General features: G+C 47.9%; 1 protein-coding gene across 1 annotated transcript in view; it reads right to left on the bottom strand.

Moving 5' to 3' along the window:
• The window catches only part of pex14 (peroxisomal biogenesis factor 14), a 40,357-nt gene that overhangs the window by 12,264 nt on the left and 3,866 nt on the right, over positions 1-24,227 (bottom strand). The window contains exon 3 of the mRNA XM_056600201.1: positions 5,787-5,871. Coding sequence (XP_056456176.1) covers positions 5,787-5,871 — 85 coding nt within the window. The remainder of the gene's footprint in view (positions 1-5,786; positions 5,872-24,227) is intronic.

The following is a 24,227-nucleotide window of genomic DNA, read 5'->3' as shown; positions in this document are numbered from 1 at the left end:
GATTTGTTCTGAATGACAGGCCTGGTAGTGGTTTATGTAGGAACTAACGATGGTAACACGGGCCAAATTGTGATGCATATTAACAGAAGCTGGTGTGGGGGTTGGGTCTTCATTACACCAACGTGGAGTGTTAACACGAGGTAGCAACTGCCGTGACACTTCTCCTGACTTGTAAAGGGTGTGAATGAGCCTTTACCACTACAGCTCAGTTAATCAAGCCCTAAATCACTTCATTAATATACTTTAAAAGCCTGCGTAAAAGAACTGCATAAAAACCTCTTACTTGACATGTTTGGTAAATCAAGAAAAAAAAAAGATTGAACAGACAAATAATCCGACATAAAACAAAACGTCACTTTCGACGACTCTTTCCTGGGAAAACCCCCACGGATGACCCCACACGACTCCTCGCGCGTTCACCTGACCGCTCCAAGGACACCACACATGCCCATGAAAAGGGTTGAATAATTGAAGGCCAATATGGGCCGGCCTGTCATGCACGGCGCAGCCTGAGTGCCAGGAAGTGAGCTCCGCGCCGGGGCTGCTGAGCGGGTCCAAGCTGCCCTGTCCAATAAGCAATAACCTGTCCCCGGACGCCTGATTCATCTGACCACAGCAGACTGCATGGTGGCAGACTATTGAGTGAGACATGTTCGGGCTCCATTTCACCAAACAGGAAGAAACCCCCCTGAAATAAAAGTGCTTCCGTCGTCTAAGGGATTCAGACCGGTCTCTACCCCGCACAACCTCTCTTCCTCTTCACCTTGAAATGTGCTTTTCTCTGAAAAATAGACTTCCAGGGCCGACGTTTCCACGTAATGTATTTACATTTTAATGGGCTTCCCCCCCTCCCCCGTTTCTTTAATGTTGTTTGAGCAGGGGAATAAAAAGCTTAATAACAGCCTTTTCCCCTTTTGTCTGGCCTGCTAATAAAATGACATGGAGATTCATAAAGCAGCTTGATCCGTTTTATTGTCGGGAATAAAAACAACAACAAAATGAAAGACCCCTCAGATCGCTGTATGAAAGAAAAAGAGAACAAGGTGAAATTGGGTTTTACATATAAAAGGCAAAAGAACAGAAGAGAACCCACAAACGGGGCGACAGAACCTGTGGAATGACCCAGCCCTGACGGTGGAACACGGAGGAGATGAATCTTTAAACACATAAATAACACCTAATGACGACACCGTAAAGCACAAAAGGAAAAAAAAAACAGGAACAATAATGGAAAGCTATTCTGTATTTCATTATACTGTATTATTTGGCGCAGCTGATACGCACAGGGCCTGTTTATGGGAGACCGTATTAGCAGATGCTCCGGCAGAGCACCGGCTTTGACCTTGCCATTCTCATTGGGGCATGAAATTACGGTGCTGGCACCTCGATATTACAGCTATAAATACTGTAAACTGCATATCTAGGCTACGTTTTCTATTGTCTTTCAACATAAACCTGATCGGTATTTATTTAAAGGAAAACCCATTGCTGGCCGCGTTATTTACGGCTCTATTTCCACCGGGGCCTTCGCTCCCCCAACGCTTTTTAAGGGCAAATAGGCGGCACGGATCTTACATAAAAATCCATTTCTCAGATTCTGGCAGTTTTGAACTTTATGGGTCAAGACACAGGCTGGACAACCAATTATAAAAATTGCTTACTAAAATATTTTGGGTGCTAAAAGGTGAAAGCCCCCCTTCTCCAACGTCCTCCAAAGCCCTGAATGATGCAGTCGCCCTTGAGACAAAATTACTTACATTTTGAATATCATATTTAAAAACAACACGCATGTCAGGGAGAGGGGAGGGGGTGTGTGTGGGTGGATGGGGGGGGGGGGGTCATGAATAGATGGAGGTCAACGGGTTATTGAGAACTAGCAAGAGCGACTTTAAGCTGTTCCTCGTTCCCGGGCACTGGGGTGGGGGGGTCCACACCTAGTTCAGAGCCAACCCCCCCCACCCCCAGCCGCTTGGCTACGGCATGCCCCTAAATAATGACCACCTTCATAGAGTATTCATTTATGTATTAAAAAGGGGAACTCTCCTCTCATTTCCCTGCTTTATCGCCTTGTACTGATGACAGAGTAGGCAAGGCCTGGGCAGGGCTAGTGCCGCAGAGTAATTTATAACCACATCAATCCCTTTACCTTCCACACAGGCCTTGGTCATTGTCATTTTTGTCTGAGAGGTGAGTCACATGACCCCCACTTGCAAACAACCTCCTATTAATACGAGGGTATGATGAACCTCCTTCCCCGCGTCGCCTTACCTTCAGACCAGGTATGGTAATGCACACGCTGGTCGACTACCAGTGTTTTTCCCATGACCCCTGATCACCAGCCCTCTGTTCAGGGCGAAACCTATTAGCATTATTTATTTAAGTCGATAACAGCTGTGACTCCTGAGTGGAAGAGGGAGAAAAAGAAATCAGTCAAGCCGTCATATATATCTCACTGACATGGAGTGCACTGGGCAGCGTCCCTCCTGCTGACCCCACCTGTACTTCTGCACCTTTTTCTACTCTTTACTTTCCCCCCCCCTAGACAAATTGCAACCCCCGGCGAGCCAATCACGATGCAGCTGGGATGGGGAGGGGGGACGGGGGGGAGGGAGACGGGGGGGACAAGGTCAGAGTGACATGCTCGTTTTCAAGATGGAGAATGCAGTTGAATCCGTCCTGAAATTAGATTTTCCTTTTGATAATTATGTGTGCAATTGCTAATTGTCTTAACGGGCTGGCGGTGCCAAAACAACGGCAGGCACTCCCGGGATGGCTCGTCCGTTAATTACACCCGACGCTGATGGTCCAATTCTCTAGATGAGGCTGCCACACATTAAATGTTACTCAAAAAAGACACTAAAAATGTGCTTGAGCTTGGCAAAAGAGAGGTGAAACGAATTGCTTTAAGATGGCTGTGGCGGGCATCACGTCTCAGAAGAAATCCTGTCGGCGAGCAATGGTGTGAACGCGTCTCAGAAGAAATCCTGTCGGCGAGCAATGGTGTGAACCCGGCTCAGAGACAGAGAGGGAGGGGGGGCGCTTTGAAGGCTCAGATCTCCAGGTAAATGAGGCTCAAACGGACAAAGTTTCACTATTTTCTCCCAATTTATTCAACAAGGACTCAAGAAGGGCAGCTAGAAATATCGGAGTGCATAATTGCCAATTCATACCGCAAAATTGACAGTTGGAAGGGAAACAGAAAATTACATTTTTTTTCAATGAATATTGAAATAAAGCAGGCTATTAAGATCTCTTCAGGGGCGGGGGGGCGGGGGAATGAGACATAACCAGAGAGGCATCCTTCAGTGCAGATTAGGGCACAAATATGCAGGGCAATAATGTGCACGGACGAGATTATTGTGTAAAGATTCTGCAACATGCAATCAAAGTGGGCCGTATTTTCCCCTTCATCAGCCGGCCAGTGTAAGCACTCGCAGCAAGAGGAATCCAATTTAAATTCCACTCTACCAGGAGATGGTATTGTTTCATTTTATGTGTGCTTTGACATTTCTGGCTGTTAATATAGAGTAAAACCCAGAAGTATTTACATAAATATGACATTAAACTGTATTAGAAATTAAGACAGACATATTTTCTGTGGTCGCGAGCGAGAGGAGGGGGCTGATTGAGTTTGGGGGTCAAAAGGTTGAGAGGACGATGCGGAAGGCTGGGCACAAATGAAGGAATAAAACGTTTGTTTCTATTGGACTGTCACTGTGTCCGTCACCGCGTTCCACCCTTGCTAAAAATTATTGTCGTGAACGGGATAGCGCAGACGGTCCGACTAAGGTCTTGGCGTCGAGATAACCAACTCTGTTGAGCGTGACATTATTACAGAAGAGAGTGCAATCGAGCAGAAACGAAAAACAGACACACATTTATGTGTTGTTAGTTTTATTTGTGTATGAGATAAAAATAAATCAATTTGCAGTGAAATCTTTTGAAATTGGCATATGCCTTAGCTGCCTTCAAGATCAGTTCCTTCAAGACACAGAAGGCGTAGCATGTACAAAATTCTGCAGCGCAAAATGGTGCAATTACTCTCGACTTTGTGCAAATAAAGAATTAAATATAATGAGTTATCAGAGTTTACAATTAAAATAACAGCCTTAACAACACCAGGCAAAGTTTCAAGTCAAAGCGAGGATAGATTAATCTATTCCTTGCATGTGTACAATCCCAAGTTGTTCATCAAACAACTGGTAGATCAGAGACTGTCAGGGCCATGTGTTCAGCAAACACTTAGGAGACTCTGCTCTATTTACTGCTATTTACCACCCTGTTCCCTCCCGATATGCATGATCCCCCACCTCAGAGTAATGCATCGCTTAATTAATCTAATACATACAACAAGAAAAGAGCGCTTTCGAGGATAACCCAGAAAAGAGCCAGATTTATATCTGGCTCGATCACCGCGATAAAAAAAAATAAAAGGTGAATTACATCATGTTATCGACGGAGCCCTTATTGAATCTGAGATAACCTGCAGTGGATTAAGAACATGCCCTAGTTGTCAATAATGAGAAGCAAAGACAGGGACATTTCTAAAAGATATGAGGAGTGCTCAGAGCGCGAGGAGGAGCGGCAGCAGGGAGCAATGGATTTGGCTTCATGTTTCGCTCCCTGGTCTGCCGTCCCAGGGCTCACTTTCCACCGCTCGCTCTAATGAAGGAGTGTCCCCGAGCTCTCACTCATTGTTCCTCTAGAAGCCCCCTTACCAAGGGAGAGGGTCAGCAGATAGAACCAAACCCGCATCCAGCTATCGGGATGTTTGTTCAAAAACAAATCAGTGAATGACAGCCGCGTGCTGCCCTTCGTCCTCCGATAGCGCCACTGACCTTATTTCGGCCACGCACGTGTCCACATGTGCGTGTTTGCAATATTTTGATTGTGCTGCAAGTGAACGGATGAGCCAGCAAAATCTATGTCACCCCTCTGCCTCCTGATCTGACCAATGGCAGGCCTCGAATTTACGATATCTGTTAAATTAAATAAAAAGGTTGAGAACGCGGGCAGGGAAGGTGGTATTGATAATTCCATTCAAAATGCAGTGGGCTTTTGTCAATATTAATTTTCCTGAACCCAAAAGAGCATCCCAACTGGTGGGTCATTTATTCGCAGGGCTTCAATCATGCACTTTGCAGTTAAATCGACCTCCATCTAATCCCCAAGGGCGAAATGCTAAGGCCGTGACCTCTGCCCTGAAACGACTACCAGCCTGAAAAAGCCATTCGGTGTGCATCTCTATCCAAGCTCCATCAAATATTTACATTTTATCGTCTTATCATAGATTTTCATGACATATACTTATTGAAAATGTTGGTTTGACAAGGACACATAGATCCAGGCCAAAATCAAAAGAGCACTCAATGACTTTATATAAGAGAAAGCAATATGTACTGTCATTGCTTAGCAGGAAAAATAGCAAACAATCAGCTTCATACAAACAGTATATTTAGTGATATTATGTATTATTAATGTAATTTTACGCAATACATTTTTGTATATATTCTTTTAAATGTGACTGTTCGACCGTTTTCTGCAAGGTCAGCTCGCTAGCAATTATGGTGACTGATCCGATAGAGTTCCACTATCAACTCGCACTATCTTTTATTCTTTTTAGAGATTTGGTCTGCCAACCGCAAAGAGAGAGACTTCATCACTTATCCCATTCCGGTAAAAGGCCTTAACATTGCTTTTCCTTTAAACGTCCTTTATAATAAAATAAAGTGTAGGATGGGGGTGAGGTAATACGATTGGCACTAACAGAATACTTTCACTCTTACCTTTTTTCTTCAAGAAGACTCTTCGCGTGGCCAGTGGACTCTGGCGCACCTTCGGGTTTTGCAGAAATTTCACAGCAGTGGTAATCTGCGAAGAGACAAATGTATTAATTTCTCACAATGCGATTATGTCAGGGGAGGACGGTAATGTGTGCAGGAAGAACATCCAGATCCATTAAACTCGGCAAACATCAGTCTAGACGATGAAGAACGCTATTCGTTAAAAAGGAAGAAATGCCCTGACGACTGGCTACCGAGCCCCTTCCTTTCAGCACCAAGACCACCTGACCACTTTCAGACTAAATCTGGGGAACGACCAAATCAGCAGTTATAAAATTAGCCCATCAAGAGTGCCGGACAAATGGAGTATGGAGCTTAATTTGCTATTACCCTCTTAAAGACAAACTTCCAGTCTTAAGTGCGTGTGGAGGAAGGAAAATCTATACTTAATGCAGAGGTGATCATTTGTATCTAATAACTTCAGAATCCTAGGCCGAAAAGTTCTGTAATTCTTCCAGTTAAAAACCTGCCATGATCAAATCAAGCCAGGCTGCACGTTGTAATGACTTGAAACGTTAATGCACCAGAACGTTATACGGCATCAGAACATCACAAGTTTTAAGTGCCCGGCGTTCATCGATTCTATTATGTTTTCCTTCGAGATGCACCTTAATTTTCCAGCCTGGTATGCATTTCCAACGGATTGGAAATGGGGTGGAAGGAAAAAAAAGAAAACCCCTCCTCAAATAATATTAAAACATAAATTTGAAGTGGGGCCTGCGAAGTGGCGCCGGCTAAACTGGATAAACATAAAAAAACGGGGAACACACAAGATGGGAAGGTTTATGACTTATTATCGCACCTGTGGTCCCCCTGATTCAATTTCAGAATGTATCCCCCTAATAGGTTGAAAGGTTTTGATTACTCTTCTTTTCTTTTAGTGTTGAAAGACACAAAGTGATTGAGCACGCTGCCAGTGGTAATTCATTTTGGGTAATGCATTGCATATGCTATGGAGCCTTTTCCATTCAAAATAAATGTATTTTAAAACTTGTCCGAGCAGCAACGGTGGCAGGGGGAGGCAGAGAGAGCGCTCCATGACACAGAATACATCTCACATTTTATGGAGCGAGGCACAAACAATATCGCCTTTTGGAAAACTTTTATGTTTTTTTTACTCCATAAAGTAAACAAACACGTCCGATGAAAGAATAAAACGCTCGGTTTTCACCGAAAAAAAACCAAGACGCCACACAGGTCTCTAAACTCTAAACACCTTCCCGGTTCAAACGGTCCCTTTTTTCAAAACACGCAAGTTTACCGTCGGCACAAATGAAGAGCGCAGATCGGCGGCGGCAGCGTGACATTAGCGTGACCTTTGGAGCCGCGAGGGGCCGCGAGAGGGGGCCAGGAATGCCGCGCCCCGGCCCCCGCCCGGGGCTTATTAAAGTCAGCCACCCGGAACCTCCGTTGTGACAAGCAGATTAAACCATTTGCATGGTGGCCCCCCCCCCCACCCCCACCCCACCCCCGACTGGATGTTCTGGGCTAACCGATAAGTGTAAAAACATTGGGACAAAATATTCCCCTTTGATAACAAGGCAATACCAATCCTGCTCCCCCTAGAATAGCTTTCACCGTTTAAAGTCAAAGCCATGATCTAATGTGGAATTGCTGGATAATAAGCCTGGCTAAAAATGTAATAAACAATATAATGCGGTATAATGTGGGCCCCTAAGTGGATGAATCTGCTGAACTAGTGACACACCATTTTAAATTTTCATCCATTTTCAATGCCGTATATTGACAAAAAAGAGAATGCTGCCAATGTTAATAGGCATAAGTAGGACATCTTAATAAAAATACCACATCTAGCTCGGCAGCCAAACATCCATTTGGTTAAAATTGTAGTGGTAGATCTTCGGGGAGTGGAAAAGTGCACTTCTTGGCAGATGACATAGATGCTTTGCACAAGTTCCAACCAGACACCTCAATCAATTATAACCACATTGTGCAGATTTCAGTCTTGTCTTGTTATTGACGTATGGATCAGGCTAGTGCTAGTGCAGGATAGCACGTTATTCTTTAAGGGAGCTCAGCTGCATCTTAGCACATTTAGCTGATCCGTGTCATCTCAAGTGGATGGAACAAAAGAAGGGTTGTTTGCTTTTCTGAATACCGGTAAATACGTTTTGGTTAGCACAACAATTAGGATCTTTGGTCTCTCGTAAAGCTAGCACTGCTAATGCACCAAAGTGCTCCATGTTAACACTGATAATCTTTACAAACCAAATAACCAATAAAGTGTCAGGTAAAGCTGAAAAAGAGCTCAAAACTCAATCACAGGAAGAGATAACATTAACTAACACACTTAAAGAGGGGGGAAGTTGATGAACGGACAAGATTACAGCAATATTATTGAGTTTGAGTTGGACAAGACTTAACAATGCACTTGTCTCAAAATTCCAATTGTGAGTTGTTGTGTTTTTTGCCCCCCTGACTTGTGAGAAATGAGCAAGAAATCAAATTACCTTCGACCACATGGGTGGACGCCATGGGGAATTCATGGAACAAGTAATTTTACCCTTACTAGTAAGTCGGAAGAATTAAAGAAGAAAACTGCTACAGCTGAATATAGACGACCAAAGATAACAGACAACCAACACAACGTTATACATTACAGATGCTAGGCATTTCTCACTACAGATCCTTTGATTAGCATACGTAGCGGTATTGACTTGTACTGGGGTCTCACCACGTCCATGTTGCTCATGTTGACCAGCGGATGGACCGCTCTGGAGTCCTGTCTGCACAGAGTGTACACGTTTCTTTAACCCTATTTGCTCAATTATAAAACTGCTAAAAGGTTCAGACGGTGCAGGAGAGCATGTGTGTGTAAGAGCAACAGTCTTACTGTACGTCTTAACCACATCTACGTCCGTGTCTTAAACTGCCGTGGACCTCAGCTACCATTGGGCCTGACCGGTAACGTCCAACTCTAGGCTACTTTTGTAAACTTAACTTACACATGACGTCACCGTCTCTTTCAAAGGGAGCCGTATGGTTTAAATGTTGCTGTACTTTCAGACACCCATGTTTTTTTTCATTACTTTCCATCAGGGCTCCATGCCAGTTTAATCTCCTCAGGAGCCGCCCAAATGCATGATAGAACATTGGAAGAATTAAGTTAAGTATAAATTATTCATTTTATTTTATTAACTATTTAATAAAACCCGAAATGTTAAGCGTCCCCTTTACTCCTTGCTCCTTCTCGTCCAAAAGAAACCCCTCTTTATGTGTCAATAATTAAGACAAAAAGAGGATCAGGGAGCCATCTCGAAGGGGGTGGAAGGGGGGGAGGGAGAGGACACTAAGGGGTGAGGACTAAAAGGAAATCATTAGCAAGTATAGGATTTAGTCTCAGTGTGAATCAATTCATTCCAAATTGCCCTGGCCTGTACATTTGTGGAGAAGTGCCTCTGATATAATAACAGCTTGATAGACATGGGAAGAAATTGTGTTAGGCGAGTCTCCGGTTTCAGCCCTAAACAAAACCGGGCAGTCCTAAAAGAGTGCAAAACCAAGAGAGACGCTCAAAAAGAATGAAGCTTGATATTAATTAGGTGGTTTGCTGGGCAGTTGTCGTAAACGTATTAACCCCACTTTTTTTCCCGCAAAAAAAAAAAGTGGAGGTTTTAATAGACAGATTGTGTTCCCTTTAGGGTGCTCGCCACACAACGCGCACAGCAACGCCTTTTAATCTGTTTGAACAAACGGCGCGTGAATGCCCTTCTAATAGAGATGTCTTTCCCGGAATAACGTGACCTTTGGCGGGGGGGAAGCACGGCCCCATGGGAGCTGCGATGAGGAAGGGGTGACCTCAGCCACACCACAGAGGGAGGGAGGGGGGGGCCCCAGTGTTTAGCCGGGCCCCCCCCTCCCCCCGCCCCAAGTCCACACTAGATCGACCGACGCCGCCGACAGGGGTGAAGGTTGAAACACAGAGCCGTCCATGGCCTGTTGACGCATAATTAACTTCTACCCCCGCCCAATCAAAACACAGTAGTCAAATTGCATGAAAAAAGCAACCACTGGTGACCGGTCAGTTTGTCTTTCACTGCTAATGACAAACTATACGGTGGGAACATCCCCACGTGTGCGTCTGGCAGAATGATCACAGAGGGACAGCACAGAGGGCTTCAGACCCATGATCCCAAAATGTGGTTTTTCTTTATTGAGTGGTCCTAATTTCAGAAATGAAAGGCTGAGAGTCGACGCCCGGATGGGTAAAAACAGGTTATGGAAAACTCCATCGACTTCGCAGAGCAAAAGGTTTAAAAATAACCGTGGCATTGGTGACAGCGGACCCGTGGCCTGGAATATTGACATTAAAGGCACATCAATGATTGTTTCTTTTCCTCTTTAATCAGGCTCTTGTCAGACCGCCATTGACGCAGAGCAAAACTTTCCATTGAGGAGAAAAGATTTTTTCCTGACTAAAATCTTGCTGGAAGGACCAATCAAGATATAATACTGAAGATGCATGGACTACAAATTGAATAACAAAAGGAATTACAGAATATACCGAAAAGTGTCGGCAAAAAAATTGGCAGGCATGTCGTGGTTCTTGGCAAATACTTTGGCAAATGTTCCAATTAAATAAAAACCGGCAGAGCAATAAATAGTCACAGTTGTGGTAAAGCACATGTGCTCACTGCTCAGAGCTGAAGTACCACTGATCCACTTATAATACCGATAACATTTAGTGTGTTTCTCCCTAAGCTCCCGTTTGAATTTGAGTTGAATTTAGATAAGGTTTCTCCAGACTACAGTTTCTCATAAGATTCAAGGAACCGTTACAAATGCAGTAAACGTAAACGGCCTCAAATCTATTAAGTTAATGTACTAAGGTACTTCTTTAGGAGAAGGTCCGTGGGATCCACCGGAGGAGGATATATTCCCTCGGCTCCACGGGGACCTGAGGACCTAAGAGAAGCCTGCGGTTCCCCGGCAGATGTTAACCAGAGGGAGAGCTATGGGCTGACGTCGGCCCTGTGTGCGGCAGTCAGCCCGGTGGCCGCGGGCTCCGTCCCCCTCTAAACCGCCCAGACTGATGACTGTTTGGATAGGGGCAGTCCCACGGGCCCCCCATGACTAAAGACCAGGGCCGCTGTCACTGACACCTCGCCTTCACTCACTTTGGGCCCCCCCAAGAAACAGGAAAAAATAGGAATAAATGCCAGAGTAGAGCACACCACAAAATCCTTTTAATTCAGGTAAAAGGCCCAAAGCATGGGGTCAGGCGGGGCAGGGGCCGCCCGGAGAGATAAGGGTCATCGGAGATTAAACTGTGGCACTTTAGCAGCAGGGGGGGGGGGGGGGGGGTACGCAGTGTAGCACAACAAACTACTCAGCCACCACAAAACATAGCAGCCCCCTTTCCTCCACTGCAATCCAGTAATGGATACTTCCTTGGCTCCACGATTGGTCAAAATGTTTTCATACAATAATTTAATTCAGAAACACTTTTACAAAGCAGGAGTAATCAATTTTAATTAGTTGATTTTTTTTCATTCGCGTAAAATTTAATGTACTGCCATCGATCTCCTCTGTTCTTTAATGCAGTGCCTCTTTCCTGTAATTTGAAGCTTTTCTTTTTTTTCCCCCTTTACAGTCAATGATGGCATTCTGTGACGGACAGCTGCATGCGTGGTTTAATACGTAGAATGCATCTACGCCAAGGTTGGCTCCAATGCATACTCTGCAACCTCCAACCCCAGTCACTCACTCACCAGTTTCAGTCAAAAAAAGATTCAACCACTAGTTCACTGCAGGCCTCCTACAGACTACTATTCATAAAAGGCCGTAAGATCTATGATCAATGTCACTGCTCTTATACAAGCTGGCGCTATGCCTCATATCCACCACAATTAATACACACAAAGTGGGGAAAGAAGAACGAGCGCATGCTGCATTAAAGGGGTCTGGTCCGAGATGCACCATCATGTCCTTGTTACATGAGTAATGCCGTCTCCCAGCCATCAGTAAACAGCTTCCTATAAAAAAACACACAAAACCCTTCGGTAAACAGATTTCATCCAGACAACGGCGTGTCGACACAACACAAAGGCGTACTCTAGAACTGCCGCGGTCTGCTATCCGGCGCCCTTCGTATCATTAAGACACCCCCAGAATTTCACATCCAATTAGCTGATTGAGGCAAAGCACAAGGGCCACCGGTGGTCTGCCACGCGGGGCCGCCGAGACGGGCCCCAGAAGTTGTATTGTGATGGGAGAAGACGAGGACGCCCCCCCGCCCCCCCCCGGCCCCCCACTAGCCCTCTCCATCACGAGGAATGTACATTGACAAGCTTGGTGCTCTCTCGGTTAACCTCCACACACACACACACACACACACACACACACAACCAGACACAAACACAAACAGCCACACACACACACACACACACACACACACACACACACACACACACACACACACACACACACACACACACACACACACACACACACACACACACACACACACACACACACACACACACACACACACACACACACACACACACACACGTTTGACAAATGAAGCCGAGAACCGGGACCGAAAATGCCCAAAGTTGGCATGGCCCTTAAGTGCAGTGTTCCCCCACATGCCAACAGGGTCTAATGAGGCAACACTGGAGAGAGAGAGAGACAATACAAGAGAGAGAGAGAGAGAGAGAGAGAGAGAGAGAGAGAGAGAGAGAGAGAGAGAGAGAGAGAGAGAGAGAGAGAGAGACAGAGACAGAGACAATACAAGAGAGAGAGAGAGAGAGAGAGAGAGACAGAGAGAGACAATACAAGAGAGAGAGAGAGAGACAGAGACAGAGAGAGAATACAAGAGAGAGAGACAATACAAGAGAGAGAGAGAGAGAGACAGAGACAGACAATACGAGAGAGAGACAATACAAGATAACGAGACAGAGAGAGAACCTGTTATTGATCAAATTATTTCTTCTGCCACTGTGAGCGGGTGCCCACGAAGACATTGCTAGACAGATTGTGACATTCCAGTGACATTATAATCTTGCATAAACCCTCTCGCCAGTCAATGGCCTGCATACGCTAATCGCGCGCCTTGGATCAACAATTTCATGGTCTTCAAAAAAAGAGGGCTTGGAATTGGTGGCGTGACCCTTCCCGCACGGGCCGAGAGACCCCGCTTCTCTTACACACACACACACACACACACACACACACACACACACACACACACACACACACACACACACACACACACACACACACACACACACACACACACACACACACACACACACACACACACACACACACACACACACAGAAGAGGTGGTGGGAGATGGGAGCCAGGCACTGCCACAGCCAGGGAAGATTAACATCGCCATCTACTGGTCACGAGTGGTAATGTCTGTGTGTGCAGAGAGAGGAGGGGGGGGGGTGGAGAGGCCGGGTCTGCCTCAGAGGCCTGTCAAGAGGCATTTAGACACAGTTGCCAAGACAATGGGCCACACATCTACGGCGGTGTTTCGAGTCTGTCTGAAGGAGCCATCACAAAGAGGGGGAGGGCACTTACAACCTGAGGCAGTGGGCTTTCTGTTGGCTTTGGCAACAGAAAACAGGCAGAGTATGTTCTCCATCACAGCTAAGTGACACAGAAAAATGTTGGCAACAAGTACTTTATATATATATATATATTGTAAGGAGTTGTCAATGTCAAAGCTGAAGCAAAAAGGATTCTGACAACCTCAGCCGAGAACGAGCGTTGGATTTTAATACAGATGAAGTTGTTTCAGAAGAACTTTAAACATTTGGTCGGCGAGGTTTCAGAGGAATTTGACAGCTGTCGAAGGCAAATGTCAGCCCTTATACAAACACAGGGTGTTTCAAATAAATGACGCGCAGCAGTTTGCTCACGCCACTCCTGTTTGTGAAACGGCCTATCCTTAACAGAAAGTTCAGCCAAAATGAGCAGGTTTAGCGACATGTTTTCACGGTATACCTATTAAAAATAAATATCTGGTGGGGCCTTTTCAAACTGAATTCCACTACAGTAAGGCCGATAATACGATGTTGTTTGTTCAACGTAACACTATCGTCCCGATGAGCAGAGTCTGAAGATCAGGGCCGCCCTGTTTGAAATGGTAAATGGTGAAAAAGTAAAAAGCTTTGCTAACCAGTGCCCACTGAAAGCGCTTTTCTAACCAGCGGCCGCTCGAAACATTCACCCATTCTTGCACACGTTCACACACCGACGTCGGAGCCAACCACGCAGGGCGACCAACAGCTGGCCAGGAGCAGTCAGGGTGAGGTGTTTGGCTCAGACACCTCGACACTCCGCTAGGAGGAGCCGGGGATCGAACTAGCAACCTTCCGGTTACCAGCCAACCCGCTCTGCCTCCTGAGCCACGTGCCGCCCCAGATAACGTAGGTCCAGCTTGGGTCAGGGTCCGCCAGAACAGAAGCCCGTACTCCAAAGTAGAGAACCGTAGCACAATGGGTTCATTTTCAAGCACAAAGGGCGCTGACGTTATCAGCACCAATCACCAGCGCCTACCAGGTGGACTCAGTGACATGCAGAGTTTCGTTAGACAGATTGTGTCTATCAATAAATGATTATTATTAATAGTGTTATAACTAACCAAGGCCCCTTAGATAAGAATGAAGTTTAGGGGGGGGGGGGGGGGGGGGGGGGGGGGGGGGGGGGGCACTACAATGTCACAGTGGGGGGGTTACAGGGGGAAAGGGGGCTGCTGGCAGGCCGCTCCACACCTGTTCTGACATTTTCTGTCGACGGGTCGACCTTGGAGACAATGCCACTCTTCACATTTCTAAAAGGAACACTTGGCTGGCTGGGGGGGGGGGGGGGGCTTTATCTGGGTGGGCTGACACCTAAAACCACTTCCCTCCGCATGACTGGGTGGAAACGCTTGATGTCGTCGCCTGTAAGCGAGGGGGGGTGGGGGGGGGGGGATCGAAGCCTAGGAATGGGAACGAGGGGGAGAGGAGTCCAAGTGTGTAGTTGGTAACGTAGAGTCCGGGGAATAGCGTTGTTTCAGGGTTTTGGACCACAGATCAGTTAATTAAGACCGTTTTAAAAAAGGGGTACGAATTCAGAGGACGGAGCGTGTTGTTACGCTCAGTGAGGCTGGGCACACCACAGCTCCGAACCCCCCAACGAGGGCTCCACAGTGCCCTCCGCCAGACCAGGCACCAAGTTCACTCCACGGGGAAGAAACCCGAAGCTGCCCAGCAACCGTCCGTCCATCCATCAGCCGTCCGTCCATCCGTCAGCCGTCCGTCCATCCGTCAGCCGTCCGTCCATCCGTCAGCCGTCTGTCCATCCGTCAGCCGTCCGTCCATCCGTCAGCCGTCCGTCCATCAATCAGCCGTCCGTCCATCCGTCAGCCGTCCGTCCATCCGTCAGCCGTCCGTCCATCCGTCAGCCGTCCGTCCATCAGTCAGCCGTCCGTCCATCCGTCAGCGGGCCGTTCATCAATCAGCCGTCCGTCCATCCGTCAGCCGTCCGACCATCCGTCAGCCGTCCGTCCATCAATCAGCCGTCCGTCCATCCGTCAGCCGTCCGTCCATCCGTCAGCCGTCCGACCATCCGTCAGCCGTCCGTCCATCAATCAGCCGTCCGTCCATCAGTCAGCCGTCCGTCCTCCGTCAGCCGTCCGTCCATCCGTCAGCCGTCCGTCCATCAGTCAGCCGTCCGTCCATCCGTCAGCCGTCCGTCCATCCGTCAGCGGGCCGTTCATCCGTCAGCCGTCCGTCCATCCGTCAGCCGTCCGTCCATCCGTCAGCCGTCCGTCCATCCATCAGCCGTCCGTCCATCCGTCAGCCGTCCGTCCATCCGTCAGCGGGCCGTCCATCCGTCAGCCGTCCGTCCATCCGTCAGCGGGCCGTCCATCCGTCAGCCGTCCGTCCATCCGTCAGCCGTCCGTCCATCCGTCAGCCGTCCGTCCATCCGTCAGCGGGCCGTCCATCCGTCAGCGGGCCGTCCATCCGTCAGCCGTCCGTCCATCCATCAGCCGTCCGTCCATCCGTCAGCCGTCCGTCCATCCATCAGCCGTCCGTCCATCCGCCTGCCGCCGGTTTAATCAGGGAGTAGTCCGGCGAGGGGAGCGGCCCCCGGAGAGCAACAAAACAGCCTCAAATGAATCCAATCGCGCTGTCAATCACGGCATTAGGAGCCGAACAACAGCGCTGGCCCCGCGCCCGGCCGCGCGCCCGTCCAGGTGTTAGATGATGGTGGAGTGGTGCCAGTGGCTTGAGCAATGGATGCTGGCGCCTTGTTTCTTTCTTTGGGGGTCTTTTTTTTCTTTCTTTCATTGTGCCAGTTCTCTGTTTCACTGCCGGTGTGCGCCTGTGCCCCCCCCCCGTTAATGATAGCTGTTAAAGGTACTCCCCCCTGCGGGCGAGGACTGCCGGGCCGACACAAAGGACTCTTGGCAGGCGGCACTCGAAGCAGGAGTGGAGTGGCCGGAGGGGGGGGCTCGGAGGCTATAGACGCGCCATTAGAGGAGCGGTCCGCGCCGAAGGTCGGACTCTGAAGATTAACAAAAGGAGGATGTGCTCAAATGAATACTAATGGGAGGAGTGAAGGCGAGAAGTGCCGGACCACGGATTGCTTTAAAACCTCGGAACGGGGTCGTAAAAGTGATGCCCCGAAACAACATGTCCGCACGTCGTCAGCCTGTCAGGTGTTGAACAGGAGGCCGGAAAAAATAGAAAGTCAAAAATAAAAAGGAATGGATGAGAGACACATCTCAAGTACCATCTTGTTGGCCGCGGGTTACAGGTCGGGATGACGTCAGCCCCGATGTGTCTCGACATCAGCCGCCCGCCCCAGCACAGACAAGAAGAGGCGAAAAAGCGCGAGAAAGCCTCAACTTTTCGGCACGTCAAACTGACACGCGCACACGCACACACACACGCACACGCACACGCACACGCACACACACACACACACACACACACACACACACACACACACACACACACACACACACACACGGCGTAGCCTGCCAGGACGCCGCTGGTATCACTCATCGAACATCTCCCTAGCTAATTGTGTTACAGCCGCTTGGCTTAAGTACTCTGCTTTTTAGGAGCTTTTGAAGATGAATGATCCCAGTTTCTTGTGTTCTGGGCCCCCCCCCCCATGGAAACACCACAACTATCTCTGGTTTTTACTCAGAGATTCCCCGAGATAAGGCCCTAATCTCGAGGTGCCACACACAGAGAAACTGTGGAATCCCATTAGCGATTCACTTTCATTATTTTTCATCAAACTGCAGAAAAAAATAAAACAGACACATATTAATTAATATCCATTACCAGTTTTTTTTTATGCCCCTCTTGCAGGGAAGACGTTGAGGGGAGAAAAGAAGCAATTAGCTTAACAAAATAATCAAAAAAACGGGAGCAGAAACGCCTGATAAATGCCCTGTGAGGTCCCGTCTAAAGAGAAGAAGTGTAATACATTCTTCCTGTCATATTCCATTAAACTGCTATTACGGGCCTGATGGAACTATTAGTCACTACATTATTAATAACATTAATGTATTTACATTTTTGGTGTACAAGCCTGCTTTCATGCAATAATTTATGAACCAGACTTCAGATATGTTATAATGTTCCCCCATCTCGGGCCTTTTGTGTTTATTATTGATTGTGAAAACAGTCAGATTTCCAAGTTCGCCCCCATCTCTCTCCCCCCCCCCCCCCCCTTCTCTTAATGTATTGGAGTGGCTTTGTTTGCATTAAAGGGCTGAAACAAAGTGCATTTACATCTGAAGCATAACTTCATAATTTACATTCCAACATTTATTAGAGGTGACAAACGAGCATTTGGTCCACGCGTGCTTTTCCACAATGCAGCACTCATTCAATCCATATCAATTACAGCCGGGCGCCTGAGTGCAAGTGCAAATTATTTTATTATATTTATGCATGTACGACTCTATAGGGGGGGGTTCGCTCGCACAAACACGCCGTTGCTAGATTACCCCCGGCCCATGTTAATGAACGAGCCGGGCAGAATTATCAAACAAAGGCTCAGAACACTCTCGAATTTCATCATTCCGTAAATGTCTGCTTAGCAACACAGGTTTGCATATAATCAAATGCACGCGTTTGCATGTGACGTCGTTGAACACACACACACACACACACACACACACACACACACACACACACACACACACACACACACACACACACACACACACACACACACACACACACACACACACACACACACACACACACACGCGCTGCTGTGTAAACTGTGTGCCGCATAAATGCACGAGTTATGGTAGCGGAGTTTGTTTTCAGGGCTGTCCATGTGTCTACAAAACAACTCTTCTTACGGACTCCTGAGCAGTAAAGTGCCAGGTTCTGCGCCCTATGTAATTATCGTGCCTTACCTTACTGTATCTGAGCCTTGACTAAACCTGCAATCTTCTAATTGAACAAACCCTGGCACGGTACAAACAGGATCTAAAATTAACTCGTCAACCCCCACCAGCTCCCCGACTGGGAGACAAGGTTTTCTACCTGCTCGACTGAAAATGTTGACCTGTAGAGGATAAAAGCTACGGACAGCGTTGGAGATACCAACCCCAGAAAAAGAACCAGAGAGAAGACAGAGAGGGATCGTCTGCCAATAATACACAGATATCACCTATGGCCAAGAGCATTTAATCAAGGTGCCTTTTATGTGATTCTTATTGTTTTACTTTGTACCCGTCTATCATTTTAGTCCACGATGGCAGATGCTAATTTCAGACCGTTGATACTAATCTCAACAGAGAGAGAACGTGGCAACAACCGAAATAATGACGGGAATGCTCGGCAGGTCTGGTAAATCCAAAGCGTGAGGCCCTCCCCTGACAGAACCACTCCGGAAGGATGGCCGAGACAGCAGAGGGCAGGATGAAGAGAGGGAGGAAGAGGAGTGTGTGAGTGTGTGTGGAGGGTTAGAGAGAGCTGTGTGTGTTGGGTTAGAGAAAGGTGTGTGTGTGTGAGTGTGTGTGTGTGTGTTGGGTTAGAGAAAGGTGTGTGTGAGTGTGTGAGTGTGTGTGTTGGGTTAGAGAGGGTTGTGTGTGTTGGGTTAGAGAAAGGTGTGTGTTGGGTTAGAGAAAGGTGTGTCTGAGTATGTGTGTGTGTGTTGGGTTAGAGAAAGGTGTGTGTGTGTTAGGTTAGTGAAAGGTGTGTGTGAGTGTGTGTGTGTGTGTTGGGTTAGTGAAAGGTGTGTGTGTGTGTGTTTGTGTGTGTGAGGTGAAAGATATGTGTGTGTGTGTGTTTGACGGGGTAGGAGCCTCAATCACATTCTGTTCATTAAAATCAGGGGACATCTCCGAAAAAAAAAAAAAAGATAGAGAAAGTTGCTGACAAATCAGGGGCTTCAGTACCTGAATTACCATAGTCATTTACTTATTAAGGCCAGGATGCTTCCTGTCAATCAAGCGCCATCATATCCACCCACACCCACCCCCCATTTGCAGCGGAAAGCCAGTGTAATTGCTTCTCATACTAATCAACACAACTTGTGTAATTACGCCTTGAAAGTGACATTGGGAAGGCCGGAGAGGGATGTGAGCAGCCCTGACAGCGGAGAGAGAGAGAGGGGGAGGGAGAGGGAGAGAGGGGGGAGGGAGAGGGAGAGAGAGAGAGGGGGGAGGGAGACGGCTCTGATTACACCAGGGACACAAGAGTCTCTCTCTCTCTCTCTCTCTCTCTCTCTCTCTCTCTCTCTCTCTCTCTCTCTCTCTCTCTCTCTCTCTCTCTCTCTCTCTCTCTCTCTCTCTCTCTCTCTCTCTCTCTCTCTCTCTCTCTCTCTCTCTCTCTCTCTCTCTCTCTCTCAATGAGTGCGTCCACAGTGAAAACAGGGAGCTGGTTATACGTCTCCGACGGTTACGAAGGCCCAATAATGACGCTGTAATCAACCCGTTGCTGCATTGCTAGTGTAAACAAACCATGATCAAGTTAACCAAATGTTAAAAGCGAGAGAGAGCCGGGGCGGGAGGAGACCCATTAAACCAAACAAATGAAATATATATATAAAGCTAAACATCTGTATATATATAAAGCTAAACATCTGTATATATATAAAGCTAAACATCTGTATATATATATATAAAGCTAAACATCTGTATATATATAAAGCTAAACATCTGTATATAAAGCTAAACATGTCTGTATATTGGATCCCCCGTCCTCACAGACGTGCCTCCAGAATGACCCTGGCTCCAGAGCCCCGCGCTGACAGAACCACCTCAACGACTGCCCCGTACCCAGGGTGCACCTGGGTACGGTGACGCGGTGCTCCGTCAGAGGGGTCGGGGGGGGGTCAGACCGATACCAAGACGGATAAAAACCAAGCGGACCCCCGCACCACGGCTCATGGGCACGGCCCGTCCTCACCGACCGACCAACGGCTTCCCTCGGGCTACTTCCTACTGCGGGGACGGGGAAGTCGCTTCAACGCAGATTCATCTCAAAAGAGGAAGATAAATCCATAATTAGGGAAAGAAAAAAAGTGTACAACTGGCGAGGGGACTGGCTAGTGCGGACAGAAAGTCTGCCTGAACACATGAGGCTTAGAGAAGAGAAAAAAGAAACCACACAATAATAAAACATTGGGTTGGACTCATCTGTGCTCATCGCTTTCAAAGAGAGGGGCGGGACGGCCAGGAAGGGAGAAAAAAGAAAAGAGTCACTGACATCAAATAGAAGTCGACTCATTTGAGATTTTTGGCATGAGTAAAAAAAACAAACACACACACACACACACATGCACACACACGCACACACACACACACAATGTTTTCATTTGCAAACAGAGATGAGTTGGAGAGATTTATGGCTCGTAAAAAACATCAAAAGACACAAAAAAAAGGCACAAAAAAGTCACATACAAGTCCCATGCCTTCCTTATGATCTGCATTCGCTGCACATGCTCACAACCATCTCAAATACGCTGAAACCCGCCGAGGGAGGATGATCCGATGTGATCAGACCCTCCTCTCCCACTGTCTGCCTCGACTCTCCAACCAGGCAAAAATAAGTGTGAACTGCACTCGGAAAGAAAAACAAAAAAACACAAGGAGGCAAAGAAACAGAGCCTGCCGCTGTAAACAGCCCCCCCCCCTCACAACCCCCCCTCACAACCCCCCCCCCCCCCCCCCCCCCCCCCCCCCCCCTCCCCCCTCCCTACCAGAGGAGCCGCGGCGATGTGCTCCGAGCACGCACGATAAATCTGACGTGAAATCATAATCATAAAAGCAATTAGCTGACCCTGCGCCGCGGCGTCCTTGGACGTGACAGTGAGGATTCATACCGAGCGGCTCCAAGGAGGCCTGGCCGGCCTGGCCGCGCACGCAGCGAGGGCGGGGAAGAGAGGAAAGTGCAACACAGCAACAATAAAACGGAGGGTCGTTTCTGTGTCATTAAGCACTGAAACAAACAGGAGTCACACGGAGAATCACCGAGTTCGGCTCCGCTGCGCCCCAAAGACAAAAGGTCCAGCCTCTGAATCGATTAGAGAAGGGGATGCTCTTTAACGACGCGGCGGCGGCGGTTATATGGGGCGTTCCGGACCGTTCCGTGTAGAAAACGGCGGGACATTTGCATAGAAGACTAAAACTCGAAAACCGAAACCTTGTGATTTGAATTACTTCACGCCGTGGACATGAGATGTAGTCCTATAAACACCTCGGGGAGAACTTTCTTTCTTTTACATAAGCTGCCCTATAATACCTTCAACGCCCGGAGAGAATCTGCCTCGTTGGCGCTCTGCAAAGGGCCTGGCAATATTTACCCTCCAGAACCTGAGGATACGAGCTGGCCTCCACCTACATCCACCCACACACTCGTTATGTGTCTGGTACACGCTCCCCCTACAACGAGACCCCGTCTCCCTCGCTCACCCCCCTGTCCCATCCCTGTAATTACCAGAGAGGCCGAACTAGTGGGAGCCACCTAGTGACCGTCTTTTCCAATAATCGTGAAATATCTGTGCGGCCCGCGCCCCCTCTCCGGCCATAACTCTGCTTTACTGCAGACAGCTCCAATAAAGGATTACAATTACAATTAAAGTAATGAGCAAAGAGGAGAGGAAAAAAAGGAAAAAAACTCTGAAGGCTAGGTTCCCCAGGCTGCCTGAATGGCAGCGGAGTTTCTTGACAGAACGGAGAGTTCGCTAGCAGGCTCATTACGGCCCGCCACCGCGTCCTCTCCTCCTGCCCCACTAATTAATTTGGAGCCGAGTGTTGAAATCAAGAGTCCTCGGAAATTAAAATAACGGTTAAAAAAAAAAAAAAAGTGCATGAAATGAGGAAATGAATTTAAAGTATGAATATCAAATCGAGGGGGTGGCGGGCGGAAACGTATTTCGGTTATTTCCATTATGGCTCTTTGGGCTTTAGAAAAAAGAGAAGGTTTTGATTGTTTAAACTGCCTCTGGTTCTGGCTGATTTACACGTTGCACCCACCACCCGGGCCAGGAGGGGTGCCAGGAGGGGTACGTTAGCGTCGGGAGGAGTTGGAGCGTTCCTCCAACACATGGTCCCCTGGGGAAGCATTCACCACCTGGGACCCAGGCCATCATCTATTACACATTTTAATAAAATAAACGATTAAACTTGTAAGGGGAAACCCTCTTCTATAGCTCCATGATAAATAGAGACACAGAGCGAGAGAGAGAGACAGAGAGCGAGAGAGAGACACAAGCAACATCTGTCAGATGGTGATCCACGGGAGTCAAAGGGAGTCGCCCCTGGGGAGAGGAGGGGTCAAATAAAGAGAAAAGAGACGAACGACGAGGGGAGAATACCTGCAACAGACCACACACCACTCCGTTACAGCGGTCCCCGACCGATGCCACGTTCCCCTCCTCTCCAGAGTTCCTCAACTTAATTCACCTCCATCTTTTCATCTTTCCATCCACCTCTCTCTCTCTCGAACCAGCGTGCCGTCATGGCGATATTGGAAGGTGGGCGGGGGCTACGGAAACTCAGGCAAAAATAAATAAAAGCCTGCTGAGCCAAAACAGATCACTTCAAAGCGCCTTATTTAACGCTCGCTAAATTTTTCATCACAGTCGCTTAATATCCTGGGGAAAGGGGGGGGTGCTTTTGAAGTTTGCCGCGAGACCGGGGATGCTCTTCTTGCACCTCCTATTTTCTCCTCCTCCCATGAACCTCCCTCTGCTCCTTCACCCCCACCCCCCCCCCCACCCCCCGCTCCACTCACTAAACACACAACCCAGCCGGTATACCCATGTGCCCACACACTGCTCTCTACCCTGCTCGGCGACCCGTTAATGTGTGAATCCCCTTACGACCAGACCAGCAAATTGCACGCTTTTTGAGCGTATTTATTTAGCCGCCGCGGGTCCATTGTCCTTAATGCTCTGAAACTTGAAAGCTCGGCTTAATTTTGCCATCCATGCCCAAAAGACCTGCCAATCCTGTTTGGTTGGGATATTGCCTCTGTGTGTAGACTGCTTGTTCACCCACAGGCACAATGCACATGTGCATGCCCCCCTCGACCCCATCTTCTTTACACACACACACACACACACACACACACACACACACACACACACACACACACACACACACACACACACACACACACACACACACACACACACACACACACACACAAGCGCGTTATGTTTTCTCATAACTAGGATCACAGTCACCATGCTGCATAAGGCAAACAAGAAAAAAAAATGTAGAAAATATATAATATCTAAATTATATATATAAATAATATAAGCAATTGTGAGGATAAGTTGTGATGTGCGTGACCATTTTCCATCGTTTTGTGTCTTTAAAAGAAACACAACCTTCCATTTATCTTCAACTAACCGTACGGTGTGAATTAATCGCCTGGATTCATTCAAGGAAAAATAGATAATACTAAAACTGACGGATGAATCGATTATGGAAATAATTTGGTGGCTGACGCACAACTGACTGGAGAAACACCGACTGCAGAGGAGTTAGGACGAGCAGGGAGGAGGAGGAATGAGGAGGAGAGAGGAGGAGTGAGGAGGAGGAGGAGGAGGAGGAGAGAGGAGGAGAAAGGAGGAGGAGAGAGGAGGAGAGGAGGAGAGACGAGAAGGAGAGACGAGGGGTGAGGAGGAGTGAGGAGGAGGAGAGAGGAGGGGTGAGGAGGAGTGAGGAGGAGGAGGAGAGGAGGAGAGACAAGAAGGAGAGACGAGGGGTGAGGAGGAGTGAGGAGGAGGAGGAGAGAGGAGGAGGAGAGAGGAGGAGAGAGGAGTGAGGAGGAGGAGGAGGAGGAGGAGGAGGAGAGAGGAGGAGAGGAGGAGAGACGAGAAGGAGAGAGGAGGAGAGAGGAGGAGAGGAGGAGAGACGAGAAGGAGAG

Source organism: Gadus chalcogrammus, chromosome 1, assembly GCF_026213295.1.
Source record: "Gadus chalcogrammus isolate NIFS_2021 chromosome 1, NIFS_Gcha_1.0, whole genome shotgun sequence".
Classification (NCBI taxonomy): domain Eukaryota; kingdom Metazoa; phylum Chordata; class Actinopteri; order Gadiformes; family Gadidae; genus Gadus; species Gadus chalcogrammus.
Note: the sequence above shows the minus strand (reverse complement) of the source record. Positions and strands in the feature narration are given on the sequence as shown.